This window comes from Ranitomeya variabilis, chromosome 1, assembly GCF_051348905.1.
Source record: "Ranitomeya variabilis isolate aRanVar5 chromosome 1, aRanVar5.hap1, whole genome shotgun sequence".
Classification (NCBI taxonomy): Eukaryota; Metazoa; Chordata; class Amphibia; order Anura; family Dendrobatidae; genus Ranitomeya; species Ranitomeya variabilis.
In genome coordinates, this window is record NC_135232.1 from 15,244,731 (window position 1) to 15,259,731 (window position 15,001).

The following is a 15,001-nucleotide window of genomic DNA, read 5'->3' on the forward strand; positions in this document are numbered from 1 at the left end:
ATTTATGAAAAAACACATGAGATTCTTAGCACAATATTTGGCCAAACGTTGTGAGCCCATCCACCAAACGTCAAGGTGATATCAGATCGGATGGGTAACTGAGCTGACTGCCTAGTGTGAACACTTACCTCTGGCTAATAACATGGTAAAGCCTGCTTTTATAGGAAGCTCAGAACCAACTGTGTATGGATGTAATTAAAATCACAGCATGTTGAAGGGCGAGGCGTTCAAGCCAGAAAAATAGTATATACTAAATATAAGAAAACTGACTGAACAACAATATAATATGAACTGGTGCATAGTCAAAAAAATTCATATAGCAAATAGATCAATGGCTGCACTCAAAATTTACTGTGCTAAGACATGGAAAATGTGCAATATATGAAATGTGAATAGCATAATGGCTAGGGAAATTTATGAAAAAACACATGAGATTCATGAGTGCAGCCATTGATCTATTTGCTATATGACTTTTTTTGGCTATGCACCAGTTCATATTATATTGTTGTTCAGTCAGTTTTCTTATATTTAGTATATACTATTTTTCTGGCTTGAATGGCCCGCCCTTCACCATGCTGTGATTTTAATTACATCCATACACATTTGGTTCTGAGCTTCCTATAAAAGCAGGCTTTACCATGTTATTAGCCCTATATAGGTAAGTGTTCACACTAGGCAGTCAACTCAGTTACCCATCCGATCTGAGATCACCTTGACGTTTGGTGGATGGGCTCACAACGTTTGGCCAAATATTGTGCTAAGAATCTCATGTGTTTTTTCATAAATTTCCCAAGCCATTATGCTATTCACATTTCATGTATTGCACATTTTCCTTGTCTTAGCACAGTAAATTTTGAGTGCAGCCATTGATCTATTTGCTATATGAATTTTTTTGGCTATGCAACAGTTCATATTATATTGTTGTTCAGTCAGTTTACTTATATTTAGCATTCCAGGAGCTGGCAGTGGGATGAAGGCCCCTCTGCCCTTAGATCAGAGAACGCGCCGCGTGATGGGCCACCAGAGCTAGGAAAGTTACTTGATCACGCGCAGTGCATGATCAGCAGCTTTCTCTGTCAGTAGAGAGCTGACAGTTTGCATAGCATGGGGGGAGGTTGCTGCTTCACCATGCTATATAAGCGATCAGCCTGCAAATAATGATTGTCCCATAGTGGGACAAAGTAAAAAAAAAAAAAAGTAAAGGTTTTTCAAATAATTGTAAAAATATTTACAAAAAAAAATATAATGTATCCATAAATATTTGTATAAAGAATATATATAAACAATAAAAGTGCACATATTTGGAATCTCTGTGTCCGGAACGACCTGACCTATAAAACTGTCCCACTAGTTAACCCCTGTAGTGAACACCATAAAAAAACAAACAAAAAGAAAACAACAACAACGCTTTATCATCATAATGCCAAACAAAAAGTGGAATAAAACGTGATGAAAAAGACAATTTTTTTTGCAATAAAAAGCATCTTTTTGCATGTGACAGCTGCCAAACATAAAAACCCGATATAAATCTGTTATTACTGTAATCGCACTGACCCAAAGAATAAAGTCACCTAATCACTTCTACCGCACAAGGAACGGCGTAAAAAAAACCCAATTCTTCACCCGCTGTTCTGCCTCCCAAAGATTGCAGTAAGGCTCCTCTCGCATTCATCCTGCCCTCTGCACTTTCACTGCAGTTTCTGTGTAAATCTCTGAAATACGTTATTCAGACAGAAGATTCCCTATAATGAGGCAGATCGAGGCACTGTTGACGCAGTCTGGCCTGTGATCCGGCGGTGTCCATCTTTGTAGGATTGCATAAAAGTGCCGTTGGCCACAGTTTTGTGCACTTCTGGAAAAAAGGAAACCGCTGAAAAGAGGCCAGACGGAGTTCAGAGTAAATCTGCTGCCTCACTATAGTGAATGGATCCATCGGTGGTTTCATCTAAATCACGTAGTTCAGAGATTTAGGCTGGAGTCACACTAGCGATTTTAATATCTGTCTGATTTTGTTTCTGCAAAGTCGGACGAGTGTAATGCTTCCCACGTGTGTCCAGGCTAGCAGCCGCTGCCAGGTGCCCTAAGCCACAGTTCCTGTGCTATCTGTGCTGTAATGGTTTCTGTTTGTGCTTAGGGTGCGCGCGGCCATACCTACCCTGCTTTTATCAGGGTTTGAGTGTGCACCTGTGTTGCTTCCTCAGCCTATTGCTGAGGAGCAGCTCCTATATAAACTTCCTCTTTGCTGCTGGGCATTGCCAGAGCATTGCGTTTCTGTGTCTTGCCTTGTGAGGTATCCAGCTCCCTTTCTGTCTGCAGTATGTTCTGGGAGAGCTGATACCTGTCTCTCGCCTGTTCTGGGTGCAGAGTACCCAGATCCGCCTATCCTGGAGGCTGTATATCCAGATCTGTTTGTGTCTTGTTTACCCGCCTGTTCTGGGGGCAGAGTACCCAGATCCGCCTATCCTGGAGGCTGCATATCCAGTACCTGATCCTGTCTGAACCTGCCTGTGTTATGTTTCTGAAGTCCTATTGTGTCTGACACCCCGCACCCAGTGACTGAACTTTCCGGGCTCATCTTTTAAAGATGGAGTTCGGTGTTCTTGCTGAGCTCTTACTATTCTATGCTCAGCCTTCCATGCGGTGCTAACCCCGTCTGGCCCAGTTCCAGTCCAGCGGAGCTAGCACCATCACGCTTGAGTTCCTTCCTAGGTCTGATGCCCGGAGCCTGACGGCCGTAGTTACGAACCTGATGACCTCCGCTACCTGGTCCTGTGCCATCCGTGTCCCAGCCAATGACCTGGGCTGCCATGCCAGTGCCCCAGATGTCTTTCCGGTATTCCTGATGTCCAGCCTGTGTCTGATGTCCTTCCGATGTCCTGATTCCTGGGCTGCCACGCCAGTGTCCCAGCCGATGACCTGGGCTGCCACGCCAGTGTTCCAGATGTCTTTCCGGTATTCCTGATGTCCTTTTGTTGTCCGATGTCTTGATTCCCTGGGCTGCCACGCCGGTGTCCCAGATGTCCTGCCGGTGTCCCAGATGTCCTGCCGTTCACCCAGTGAAGACGTCCTTCTGGGATCGGTGTCTGATGTTCTCCTGCTGAGCCTGTGCTACGCCTGAGGCCTGAGAGAGAGGCCGTCCTAGTATGCCCGTGCCAGATGATCCTGGACTGCATCAACCCGTGATGACTCCTGCCATCGTCTGAGTCGTGTACCCTTCCTTGACATGTGGAATCGGGATCCTGACATCATTATGTTTTGTTATGTACTGTGCTGTTATTTAAGTAAACTTTGTTTCTTCATACCTGAAGTTGTGCGGTGTAGTCTAGTTCTGCATATCTACATCTTGTTCACATGCTCAGCTGCCACAGACCCTGCTCGCTGCCCTTTCCTAGTCTGGGTAGGTCCAGGTTACTCTATGTGGTCCAGTGGGTCCACATTGTGTTCCTTTTTGGGACGCTCGCCCACGTCGTCATGGTCTGGCGACGTGGAGGTGTCGGCTCGGCCACGTTTGTGGTCGCAGCCGCAACAACCTTATTGGAGCTTATGTGAGTAAGGACCTACTGTGTTGCTGTGCGCATAGGAAGGCTATTGAATTCCACCTGGATAAGGGGGCTCTGGATTTGCCTTCAGACCGACGGGACTCTGCCTACCCTGTGGTCCGTACCCTGGACTGTGGACACTGAAGCCTTCAGTAAAGGTAAAGAGACTGTAGCCTTGTGCCTCATTATTCACTGCACCTCACAACATTCACCATCTACACTCTGGGAAGCCCTGGGGATACACTTCACTTGTGGGAAAGTACACCATCTAGCTGCCATTACATCACCCCAGCGGACCCCTAAGCAGCGTTGGTCGCCCTGACCGAATACCACAGGTGGCGTCACGAACACTTCCCCTTTAAAGACCTTTCCCATATATAAATTCTTTTACTGGACACCCCTGTGGGCCACGGACCGGGTCAGCCACCGTGACATCCCCCGAACCGAAGGACCCGATGCAGAGTACCCCATTGCCCTACTCTGGGGGCGATCCAAATGCACCTGCTCTGTGATAGTCTCAGGGTTCCGTTTGAAGCACAGAGAGCATCATGAAGACCAAGGAACACGACAGGCAGGTCCGTGATACTGTTGTGGAGAAGTTTAAAGCCGGATTTGGATACAAAATGATTTCCAAAACTTTAAACATCCCAAGGAGCACTGTGCAAGCGATCATATTGAAATGGAAGGCGTGTCATACCATCGCAAATCTACCAAGCCGTTCTTCCTGGCATAGGACCCACAGTTTCTACAGGGACCATATCCCCTATCCGTGCTGTTCCGGATACATCCAGCTTCCTCCTCCTAAAGTGGAGCCATTGTGTCTTACATTGCTTACTTCCCCTATCCTCCTTCCTGAAGGTCAGTGAGGTTTGATAAAGGGCCGAAATGTTACCTCAACAATACCTCAACAATCGATTGTACCACTGTGGTGTTCCTATTAAAATCCTCACATTCATGACGCAAATCTACAATTTGAGTGCGGTTGTTTTCTTCTATTTCTGAGTGGTCTGGATTTCTCCGAGGTCAACCAGCACCAATTACATAATTCCCAGAGTGCACGTCTTGGTCCTTTTATCACCTGTGAGGCATGCAGGAACTCCACGGCATGTTAGGGTATGTGTCCACGTGCAGGAAACGCTGCGTGTTTGACGCTGCGCAGAGCCGTAGCGTCAAACACGCAGCGTTCAGATGTTACAGCATAGTGGAGGGGATTTTACGAAATTCCGTCTCCACTATGCGTGGTAACACGCACCCGGCGGCCCTGCGACTCCGGACATGCTGCGCGTCTTTTAAGATTGCAGCATGTCCGTGCACCTTGCAGCGATGCTGCGCCGTCGCAAGGTATATCACAGGGCCCTATGGCGAGGGGTGCGATGATGCCAGATATGTGAAATGAACACCTCCGGCATCATCGCGTCACAGAAGGGGCGGGGCTTAGGGCGGAGCGGGTTTGCCGCTCCGCCCAAACTGCCGGCCATCCTGAAAGTGGACACATACCCTAAGAATGGAGAATACTTCCGATTCAGATTACGCGCATATGATTACCCTAGCAGGCCCAGACGGGGTCAGCCACGTCAGCGCAAAGATGCCCATGGTGATGTGTGACGCCAGCGGGGTTCCTCTTAGATGTAGTCCCCAGCCATGAGCAATAAATGCTACAGATATAGATGGGTGCGGGCGTTACAAGCGCTCGCACATATATGGTTCAAGCAAACATGGCATTATTATCACACAACAATATATCGGCGCACACATCCTCACAGCAACAGAGGGCGCTTAGGATATCGGATTATGCGCCTGCGCGTTTCTCCCGCGTGGCCACTATGGATAGCTCACATTAATGTAGGAGATTGCAGGGAGTCTCAGCAAGTGATTTCTATAGGGAACCCAAATGGGCTTATTATGATACCACAATTATACACATCTGCGCATATTAATGAATGTACATGTCAGATATGCTGAACATTGAGGCTACGTTCACACGTTCCTTTTTTTCATCCTTTTTTTTTCAGGTCCTGTTTTGAAAAACCGCAGCTAAATTCAGCGCTGATTTTAGCTGCGGTTTTTGATCCTTTTTCTTCTGCGGATTCCACTGCGGGTTTCCAAATGCAGTTTCCTATTGGTGCTGCTGGAAACCCGCAGCGGAATCCGCAGAAAGAATTGACATGGTACTTCTTTTTTCTGCAGGCAAAACCGCTGCGGATTTGCCTGTGGAAAAAAGGATCGTCGGCACAGCGGGTCCTGTTTTCCATTGGGTTACATTGTACTGTAACCTACATGGAAAACTGCTGCGGATCCACAGTGCAAATCCGCTGCGGATTCGCAGCAAAAACCGCACCGTGTGAACATAGCCTAAAGATATTATTTACCGGGGGTGAGGGGAGATCTATAGTGGCTAGCGAGGGGCCCCTGCACCTATTCACAGGTGGGCAAGAAGCCTTCATCAGCCAATACTGAGATGAGGGTCGGCACGGCCGGCAGCAAGGAACAAAGCCCGGATGTAACAGACGCGGTGCACAGCTCATCGGAGGGGTAACCAGGAACGTGCCGTCATACAGCCACAATATCTGGGAAAATGAGGGCCAGCAAGCTAGAGAAAAGGTGAGAGAACACGTGTCCTGTCATGTCTGCGTATAGGACCCGTGCACAGGAGGGCCCAGCGCCTTACGTCATAGGTCCGCGTGCTCAGCAGAGCCCATGTGATGTCACCAGCCCTGATGTCGGCCTTAACCCCTTCCAATCCCATCACCACGAGTATGGAGAACATGCGCGGCCACCGACGGAAGCGTCTCCTCTTCCTCCAGATCTCTGTGAGGCCTCTTTCACACTAGCGTCGTGTGACGTACTTCGCAATGCGTCGTTTTGGAGAAAAAACGGATCCTGCAAAGTTGGCTGCAAGACGCGTTATTTCTCCATACACTTGCACTAGCCACTGTCGTGCGAGGGATGCGTCGTGTATTGGTGGACCGTCAGCACAAAAAACATTCCATGTAACTTTTTTTGTGCGTCGCGTCCGCCATTATCGACCGCGCATGTGCGGCCGGAACTCCGCTCCCTCCTCCCCGGACTGCAGAATGGGCAGCGGATGCGTTGTACGACTACATCCGCTGCCCACGTGTTGCCATTATTTCACAGCGGCCCGACGGATCAGTGTGAAAGTAGCCTAAGGCTAGTTTCACACTAGCGTTAACTGCAATACGTCGCAAATGCGTCGTTTTTGCGAAACGCCGCATCCAGCAAAAGTTTTTGCTGGATACGTTGTTTCGTCATAGAGTAACATTAGCGACGCATTTGCGACGCATTTGCGACGCATTTCCAAACGGTGAATGCGTTTGGCGGCGTTTGGGCGTATGGTAGCGGTCCGTCGGGAGAAAAAAACGTTACATGTAACGTTTTTTGCTCCCGACGGTCCGCTTTTTCCGACCGCGCATGCGCAGTCGGAACTCCGCCCCCACCTCCCCGCACTTCCCCGCACATCACAATGGGGCAGCGGATGCGTGGGAAATATGCATCCGCTGCCCCCGTTGTGCGGCGGAGACCACACTAGCGTCGGGAACGTCGGCCCGACGCGCAGCGACGGGTTGTTCCCGACGCTAGTGTGAAAGTAGCCTAAGCCTGGATAATACTGGAAAGCTGCTGTACTACTGGCCGGCTCAGGTCCTCACTGCTATACCCCACAAGGCAGTGTAGGAGAACTACAAATCACAGCACAAACAGGATTCCTGGGGCGACACTGACACTACACAGACGGCGGGATCCTTCCCGGGAGCTGCGGAGCCATAAACCCCCTCAGCAATCACCACAGGTTACCACAGGGAGAACACCGGACACAGGGGCATGACGTCACCACAGCTCCACCCACCTCTGTCCTGAGCCCCGCCCCTGATCACATGACAGTGACGTCACCACAGGTCCTTCAGCTCTCAGTGCAGCAGCTCCGTCCTGGTTGTGTGCAGCTCGTGTTCTCTGGTGTCAGCCAGCAGCAGATTTCCCGCCATTCCGGTGAGATTACAGGAGGGTTTGGTGGAGTTTTGGTGCTTGTGGTAAATCTGTGAGAGGAGAGTGTGGGGTGAGATCAGAGCTGTTCCTGTGGAGGCTCCTGCTCCATGTGACTGCGGCTCCTCAGTGTTGGGGACGGGCAGCATTGTATGGGGGATGTGCAGCGTCTGCTCCTCATCTCAAGGGACATTCTACAGGACGGCACTGGAGGATTCTGGGTGATGAGCGGAGAGATGACTGCTGGGACATTATACAGCACTGGAGGATTCTGGGTGATGAGCGGAGAGGTGACTGCTGGTACATTATACAGGACTGGAGGATTCTGGGTGATGAGCGGAGAGGTGACTGCTGGGACATTATGCAGGACTGGAGGATTCTGGGTGATGAGCAGAGAGGTGACTGCTGGGACATTATACAGGACTGGAGGATTCTGGGTGATGAGCGGAGAGGTGACTGCTGGGACATTATACAGGATACACTGGAGGATTCTGGGTGATGAGCGGACAGGTGACTGCTGGGACATTATACAGCACTGGAGGATTCTGGGTGATGAGCGGAGAGGTGACTGCTGGGACATTATACAGCACTGGAGGATTCTGGGTGATGAGCAGAGAGGTGACTGCTGGGACATTATACAGGACTGGAGGATTCTGGGTGATGAGCGGAGAGGTGACTGCTGGGACATTATACAGCACTGGAGGATTCTGGGTGATGAGCGGAGAGGTGACTGCTGGGACATTATACAGCACTGGAGGATTCTGGGGGATGAGCGGAGAGGTGACTGCTGGGACATTATACAGGATTGGAGGATTCTGGGGGATGAGCGGAGAGGTGACTGCTGGGACATTATGCAGGACTGGAGGATTCTGGGGGATGAGCGGAGAGGTGACTGCTGGGACATTATGCAGGACTGGAGGATTCTGGGTGATGAGCGGAGAGGTGACTGCTGGGACATTATGCAGGACTGGAGGATTCTGGGTGATGAGCGGAGAGGTGACTGCTGGGACATTATACAGCACTGGAGGATTCTGGGGGATGAGCGGAGAGGTGACTGCTGGGACATTATACAGGACTGGAGGATTCTGGGTGATGAGCGGAGAGGTGACTGCTGGGACATTATGCAGGACTGGAGGATTCTGGGTGATGAGCAGAGAGGTGACTGCTGGGACATTATACAGGACTGGAGGATTCTGGGTGATGAGCGGAGAGGTGACTGCTGGGACATTATACAGGATACACTGGAGGATTCTGGGTGATGAGCGGACAGGTGACTGCTGGAACATTATACAGCACTGGAGGATTCTGGGTGATGAGCGGAGAGGTGACTGCTGGGACATTATACAGCACTGGAGGATTCTGGGTGATGAGCGGAGAGGTGACTGCTGGGACATTATACAGCACTGGAGGATTCTGGGTGATGAGCAGAGAGGTGACTGCTGGGACATTATACAGGACTGGAGGATTCTGGGTGATGAGCGGAGAGGTGACTGCTGGGACATTATACAGCACTGGAGGATTCTGGGTGATGAGCGGAGAGGTGACTGCTGGGACATTATACAGCACTGGAGGATTCTGGGGGATGAGCGGAGAGGTGACTGCTGGGACATTATACAGGATTGGAGGATTCTGGGGGATGAGCGGAGAGGTGACTGCTGGGACATTATGCAGGACTGGAGGATTCTGGGGGATGAGCGGAGAGGTGACTGCTGGGACATTATGCAGGACTGGAGGATTCTGGGTGATGAGCGGAGAGGTGACTGCTGGGACATTATGCAGGACTGGAGGATTCTGGGTGATGAGCGGAGAGGTGACTGCTGGGACATTATACAGCACTGGAGGATTCTGGGGGATGAGCGGAGAGGTGACTGCTGGGACATTATACAGGACTGGAGGATTCTGGGTGATGAGCGGAGAGGTGACTGCTGGGACATTATGCAGGACTGGAGGATTCTGGGGGATGAGCGGAGAGGTGACTACTGGGACATTATACAGGACTGGAGGATTCTGGGTGATGAGCGGAGAGGTGACTGCTGGGACATTATACAGCACTGGAGGATTCTGGGTGATGACTGAGAGGTGACTGCTGGGAGATTATACAGCACTGGAGGATTCTGGGTGATGAGCGGAGAGGTGACTGCTGGGACATTATACAGGACTGGAGGATTCTGGGTGATGAGCGGAGAGGTGACTGCTGGGACATTATACAGGACTGGAGGATTCTGGGTGATGAGCAGAGAGGTGACTGCTGGGACATTATACAGGACTGGAGAATTCTGGGTGATGAGCGGAGAGGTGACTGCTGGGACGTTATACAGCACTGGAGGATTCTGGGTGATGAGCGGAGAGGTGACTGCTGGGACATTATACAGGACTGGAGGATTCTGGGTGATGAGCGGAGAGGTGACTGCTGGGACGTTATACAGCACTGGAGGATTCTGGGTGATGAGCGGAGAGGTGACTGCTGGGACGTTATACAGGACTGGAGGATTCTGGGTGATGAGCGGAGAGGTGACTGCTGGGACATTATACAGGACTGGAGAATTCTGGGTGATGAGCGGAGAGGTGACTGCTGGGACGTTATACAGCACTGGAGGATTCTGGGTGATGAGCGGAGAGGTGACTGCTGGGACATTATACAGGACTGGAGGATTCTGGGTGATGAGCGGAGAGGTGACTGCTGGGACGTTATACAGCACTGGAGGATTCTGGGTGATGAGCGGAGAGGTGACTGCTGGGACGTTATACAGGACTGGAGGATTCTGGGTGATGAGCGGAGAGGTGACTGCTGGGACATTATACAGGACTGGAGGATTCTGGGTGATGAGCGGAGAGGTGACTGCTGGGGCATTATAGAGCACTGGAGGATTCTGGGTGATGAGCGGAGAGGTGACTGCTGGGACATTATACAGGACAGGAGGATTCTGGGTGATGAGCGGAGAAGTGACTGCTGGGACATTATACAGGACTGGAGGATTCTGGGTGATGAGCGGAGAGGTGACTGCTGGGACATTATACAGGACTGGAGGATTCTGGGTGATGAGCAGAGAGGTGACTGCTGGGACATTATACAGCACTGGAGGTTTCTGGGCAATGACAGTGCCACTCACATCAATTTGTCAGGAACCGGGGTGGTTTGGTTGCCTCGTTCTTTCTGAAGGGGATTTATCTATATCCTACTTCCCATTTATGGTTTGGAACTTGCAGCTCTCTGGCGCCCCCCTTACCCTCAGGTCAGTCAGAGTACTTTACCTGGATAAATAGTTGCCAGAAAAGCTGCTTTACTATGTACTGACTAAGGGGTGCACTGCAGCGAGGGCGATATAACTAGTCCCACTCAGACAGGAACAATAATTATCAACGCCGCCATCGCTACAAAGCCTCCCAAACGCACAGGACAAATCTGCTGCTACCAGCTCCTATTTCCTAATTATTAATGCGTCTGAAGCCAACCCAAATTAGTAGCATAATTCACTTCAGAGGACGTGACACTTCGTTGTAGAACAAAGAGAGACAAGCTAGTAATTTTATACTTTACTCCAAAAAAGGTAGGCAGTGTTTACAAAGTACAAAAAGATATTATAAAGAAGACAAGTATTGTATGTATAGTACAATTACAAATAAAATGGGATTAAAGTTGAAGAAAAAACACATAGCGTTCAGATCATTTCATCTGCTGGCTGGCTGTGTGCTGTGGGGGATGGTGAGCATGTATTCAGATGCATCACCCCTGGCTTGCAGCTATACCCTGGACAAAAGCATGTGCAGACTCCTGCTCCACTCAGTTATTTCCTAGCCTAAAGCCAAAGCCCTCCCCCTGTGGTGACCTCACTCAGAGGCTGGATACTCCCCTGTCTTAGCATTATGAAAAATCATCATCCCACATATCTTGACTTAGGAACCTCGTAGAAAGACGACACAATGATCAGGAGGTTCACCACGTCGGGTCGATTCTTTTAAGTGTAAATACGGCGTAGTTACACCACCCTCTTATGGAGAAACCCGCTCTTTGAACTCATTGGGTTTAGCTTCTAGCGGTTTCAGTGGGTTATAGATCCTTCGATGCACGTCCAGAATATATAATCCTTATATCTCTAGCCCTGATCGGTGCCACTATATAACCTTAAAAGAACAATAGAAGCTCATGGTGTCTTCACCAGTTTCAACCAGTACCAGGTGGGAGGGGGGAATGAGTAGGGTAGGGAGATTTGTCTGCTGCGGCTAAAAGCCATAAGCTGCTCAGTGGAGGCTGCTACACATTGGTATCAAGTTGCACAGAGTGTCTGCCCTAGGGCTTTGTTTTTGTAATAAACAAAGTCCAGCTCACCATACTGACATTCCCAAGGACTCGGAGCATGGAACCGCTGTGTCAAGGCGTGGACGAACAGGAAAGGAAAGGAGATCCAGCTCAACAATGCAGTGAAAAATCCATAACTTTCTTCACTTCCAATAGTATAGTGTAAGGATAAAACATCAGCGTGCAATAGAATAAAATCCAAGATCAACGCGTTTCCGGTGGCACAGCACCCTTAGTCATGATACCTGGTACGTGTCAAAACTCATGCTTTTATACTTTGTTTTTGTATCAGCGAATGCAGTGGGGGAGAAAGGAGGGGTCGAATCTGCAGCGTGTGTCTGTGCCATGGTACCTTCTAGAACTAAACTCACAATATGGCATTTTCACATTATCGTGACACAGGACAGCACTGGAGTATTCTGAGTGATGAGCGGAGAGGTGACTGCTGGGGCATTATACAGGACAGCACTGGAGAATTCTGGGTGATGACCGGTGTCACGATAATGTAAAAATGTCATAATGTGAGATTATTCTAGAAGGTACCATGGCACAGACACACGCCGCAGCTTCGACCCCCCCCCCCCCCTTTCTCCCCCTCTGCATTCACTCATACAACAATAAAAGCCCTACTCTGCAACTTATACCAATACGTGAGCAGAGTAGACCAATCCCCTAAAGCCACGCTTTCCCCCTTTCTTCTTCCTAGTAATGTCTTTGGTGAACTCAAAAATGTAAATAATAGAAAGAGGAGTGCATGTCATTACTCAGCCCACTCATTGATGTCACGACAGGAGGGCATATCTTAACGCTGCTGAGTTGTGAGTCAGTGTTGGTCCAGGAAGCGAGCTAACAGCCCGGCAAGCTGTCCCTATGCATCTTGATGTATCTCCTGAGCACATGGTCGAACAGGAGATGAAATTATCTGAATGACCTGTAAGTGTTCTATTCCATTTTAATCCTTTTATTTGTAATTGCAATGTACACATGATTTGTCTTCTTTATAATATCGTTTTAATACTTTATAAATACTGCCTACCTTTTTTTTGGAGTAAAATATACCATTTCCTAGCTTGTCTCTTCCTGCTCTATACGAACTGTGCATCCTCTGAGGTGAATTACGCTACTGATTTGGGTTGACTCCGGACCCGTTAATCGGAGCTGGTGGCAGCATACTTTGTCCTGTGCGATCGAGCGTCTTTGCAGCGATCGGCGGCGTTGATAATTATTGTTCCCGCCTGTGTGGGAGTAGTTATATTGCCCTCGCTGCAGCATGCCCAATAGCCAGTACATAGCAGGCAGCCTTTCTGGCGACTAATTACCCTAGGTGCAGTACCTAGCCTGACCAAGCCAGAACTGGGAAATGCGATATAGATAAATCCCCTTCAGGAGGAACCAGGGGCAACCAAACAACCCCTGTTTGTGACAAATTGGTGTGATTGGCGGGGATGATGAAGGTTTCTTCCCCATGAACCGTGACATATGGTTGAGATCCGTGACATATTGTGGGTAGCACGGTGGGATCCATGACGACCAGAGAGGTGACCTCTGGGACATTATTCAGGACAGCACTGGGGGATTCTGGGTGATGAGCGGAGAGGTGACTGCTGGGACATTATACAGGACCGCACTGGAGGATTCTGGGTGATGACGGTGTCGTTGTTGTCAGGTTCCTATAAGGTGTCAGGACGTCGATGTCTGTCTCTCCATGGAGGAGTGGGAGTATCTAGAAGGACACCAGGATGTGATGATGGAGGAGCACCGGTCTCTTGCACCACCAGATGAGAAGAGAGACTCCTTGTTGGCTCCGGTGGATGTGATGACGTCTCTCCGGCGTCATCCTATAATAGGTGATTTTGGTTTTCTCTACATTTTCTCTGTCTGACAACAGCTTTCTTTTCCCTGATTATTTTCTTCTGATCTGTGACACAGTTTCTCCGCTGTCGTCATGTCTTCATTAGAGGTGGACGATCCTGAACACTGACTTCTCACAGAAGTCCGTGTTACTGTTTGGGAGCTTGAACATAGCTCGTTGAAAAGCTACAACGCAGCCAATCAACAAGCTTTTACTGTGCTGGCACTTCCAGCACCATCACAGCCATGTCAAATATTGGCATGGCTGTGATTGGCCGTTGCTCTGTGTAAAATAAAAAATAAAAAAAGACTTGGGGTCTCCTATTTCTGATAACAAGCGCAGGTAAAGCAGGTAGCTGGGGGCTGGTATTCTGAGGCTGGGAAGGCCCATGGATATTTGGCCCTTCTAAAAATAGCAGCCAGCCACTGCCTACAAAAGGCACATCCATTAGATGTGCCAATAATTCTGACTGCCGGTAATAGTTTTGGGGTTAGGGTCAGCTGTGTAATGTTCACTGACATTAAGCCCGGGTGTCAGTAATGGAGAGGTGTCCCTATCGGACACCCCCACTAGTAACCCCATAATCAAAAGTAAGAAAGACACTCACACACACAGAAAAAAAATCAAAGACATTGTCAGCTGTCCGCCGAGAATCCATCATCATGATATCCCACGACGAGCCAGAACTCTGCTACATCTGGTTGTATTGCTGAGCGGTGACATCAGTAATGTTAGCCCTGAGGTTAGTGTGAGAACGAAGCTGTGTGTGATTGTATAGAAACTGTCCTCAGCCTGTGCGGAGCAGAAGTGTGTGTGTGTGTAAACTGTATATTCTGTTACAAGTATATGTGTGTGTATCCTACTATATAATTGTCTAAGGGTCACTTCCGTCTGCCTGTCCCGGATATTCATTGGTCGCGGCCTCTGTCTGTCATGGAATCCAAGTTGCTGATTGGTCTCGCCAGCTGCCTGTCATGGCTGCCGCGACCAATCATGGACGGCCACAGTCCGATTAGTCCCTCCCTACTCCCCTGCAGTCAGTGCCCGGCGCCCGCTCCATACTCCCCGCAGTCATCACTCACACAGGGTTAATGCCAGCGGTAACGGACCACGTTATGCCGCGGGTAACTCACTCCGTTACCGCCGCTATTAACCCTGTGTGACCAAGTTTTTACTATTGATGCTGCCTATGCAGCATCAATAGTAAAAATATCTAATGTTAAAAATAATAAAATAAATAAAAAATCATTATATACTCGCCTTCCGCCGCCTTTCCCGCTCCTCGCGACGCTCTGGTGACCACTCTGTTGTGAATTC

General features: G+C 49.3%; 2 protein-coding genes across 4 annotated transcripts in view; both read left to right on the forward strand.

Moving 5' to 3' along the window:
• The window catches only part of LOC143793538 (uncharacterized), a 379,060-nt gene that overhangs the window by 106,291 nt on the left and 257,768 nt on the right, over positions 1-15,001 (forward strand). Inside the window, exons 1-2 of one of the 2 annotated variants that reach the window (XM_077280594.1) lie at positions 7,457-7,541; positions 13,499-13,679. The exons of the other annotated variant lie outside the window; for it this stretch is intronic. Of the exons in view, the coding sequence (XP_077136709.1) occupies positions 13,538-13,679 (142 nt within the window). The 5' untranslated portion in view covers positions 7,457-7,541; positions 13,499-13,537. Of the gene's footprint in view, positions 1-7,456; positions 7,542-13,498; positions 13,680-15,001 lie in introns of those variants that run through there. 2 annotated transcript variants of the gene reach the window in all.
• The window catches only part of LOC143793515 (uncharacterized), a 185,528-nt gene continuing 177,945 nt past the window's right edge, over positions 7,419-15,001 (forward strand). Inside the window, exon 1 of one of the 2 annotated variants that reach the window (XM_077280549.1) lies at positions 7,419-7,541. The gene's annotated coding sequence lies outside the window, so the exon portion shown is untranslated. The remainder of the gene's footprint in view (positions 7,542-15,001) is intronic. The other variant, XM_077280551.1, reaches the window with a different exon arrangement.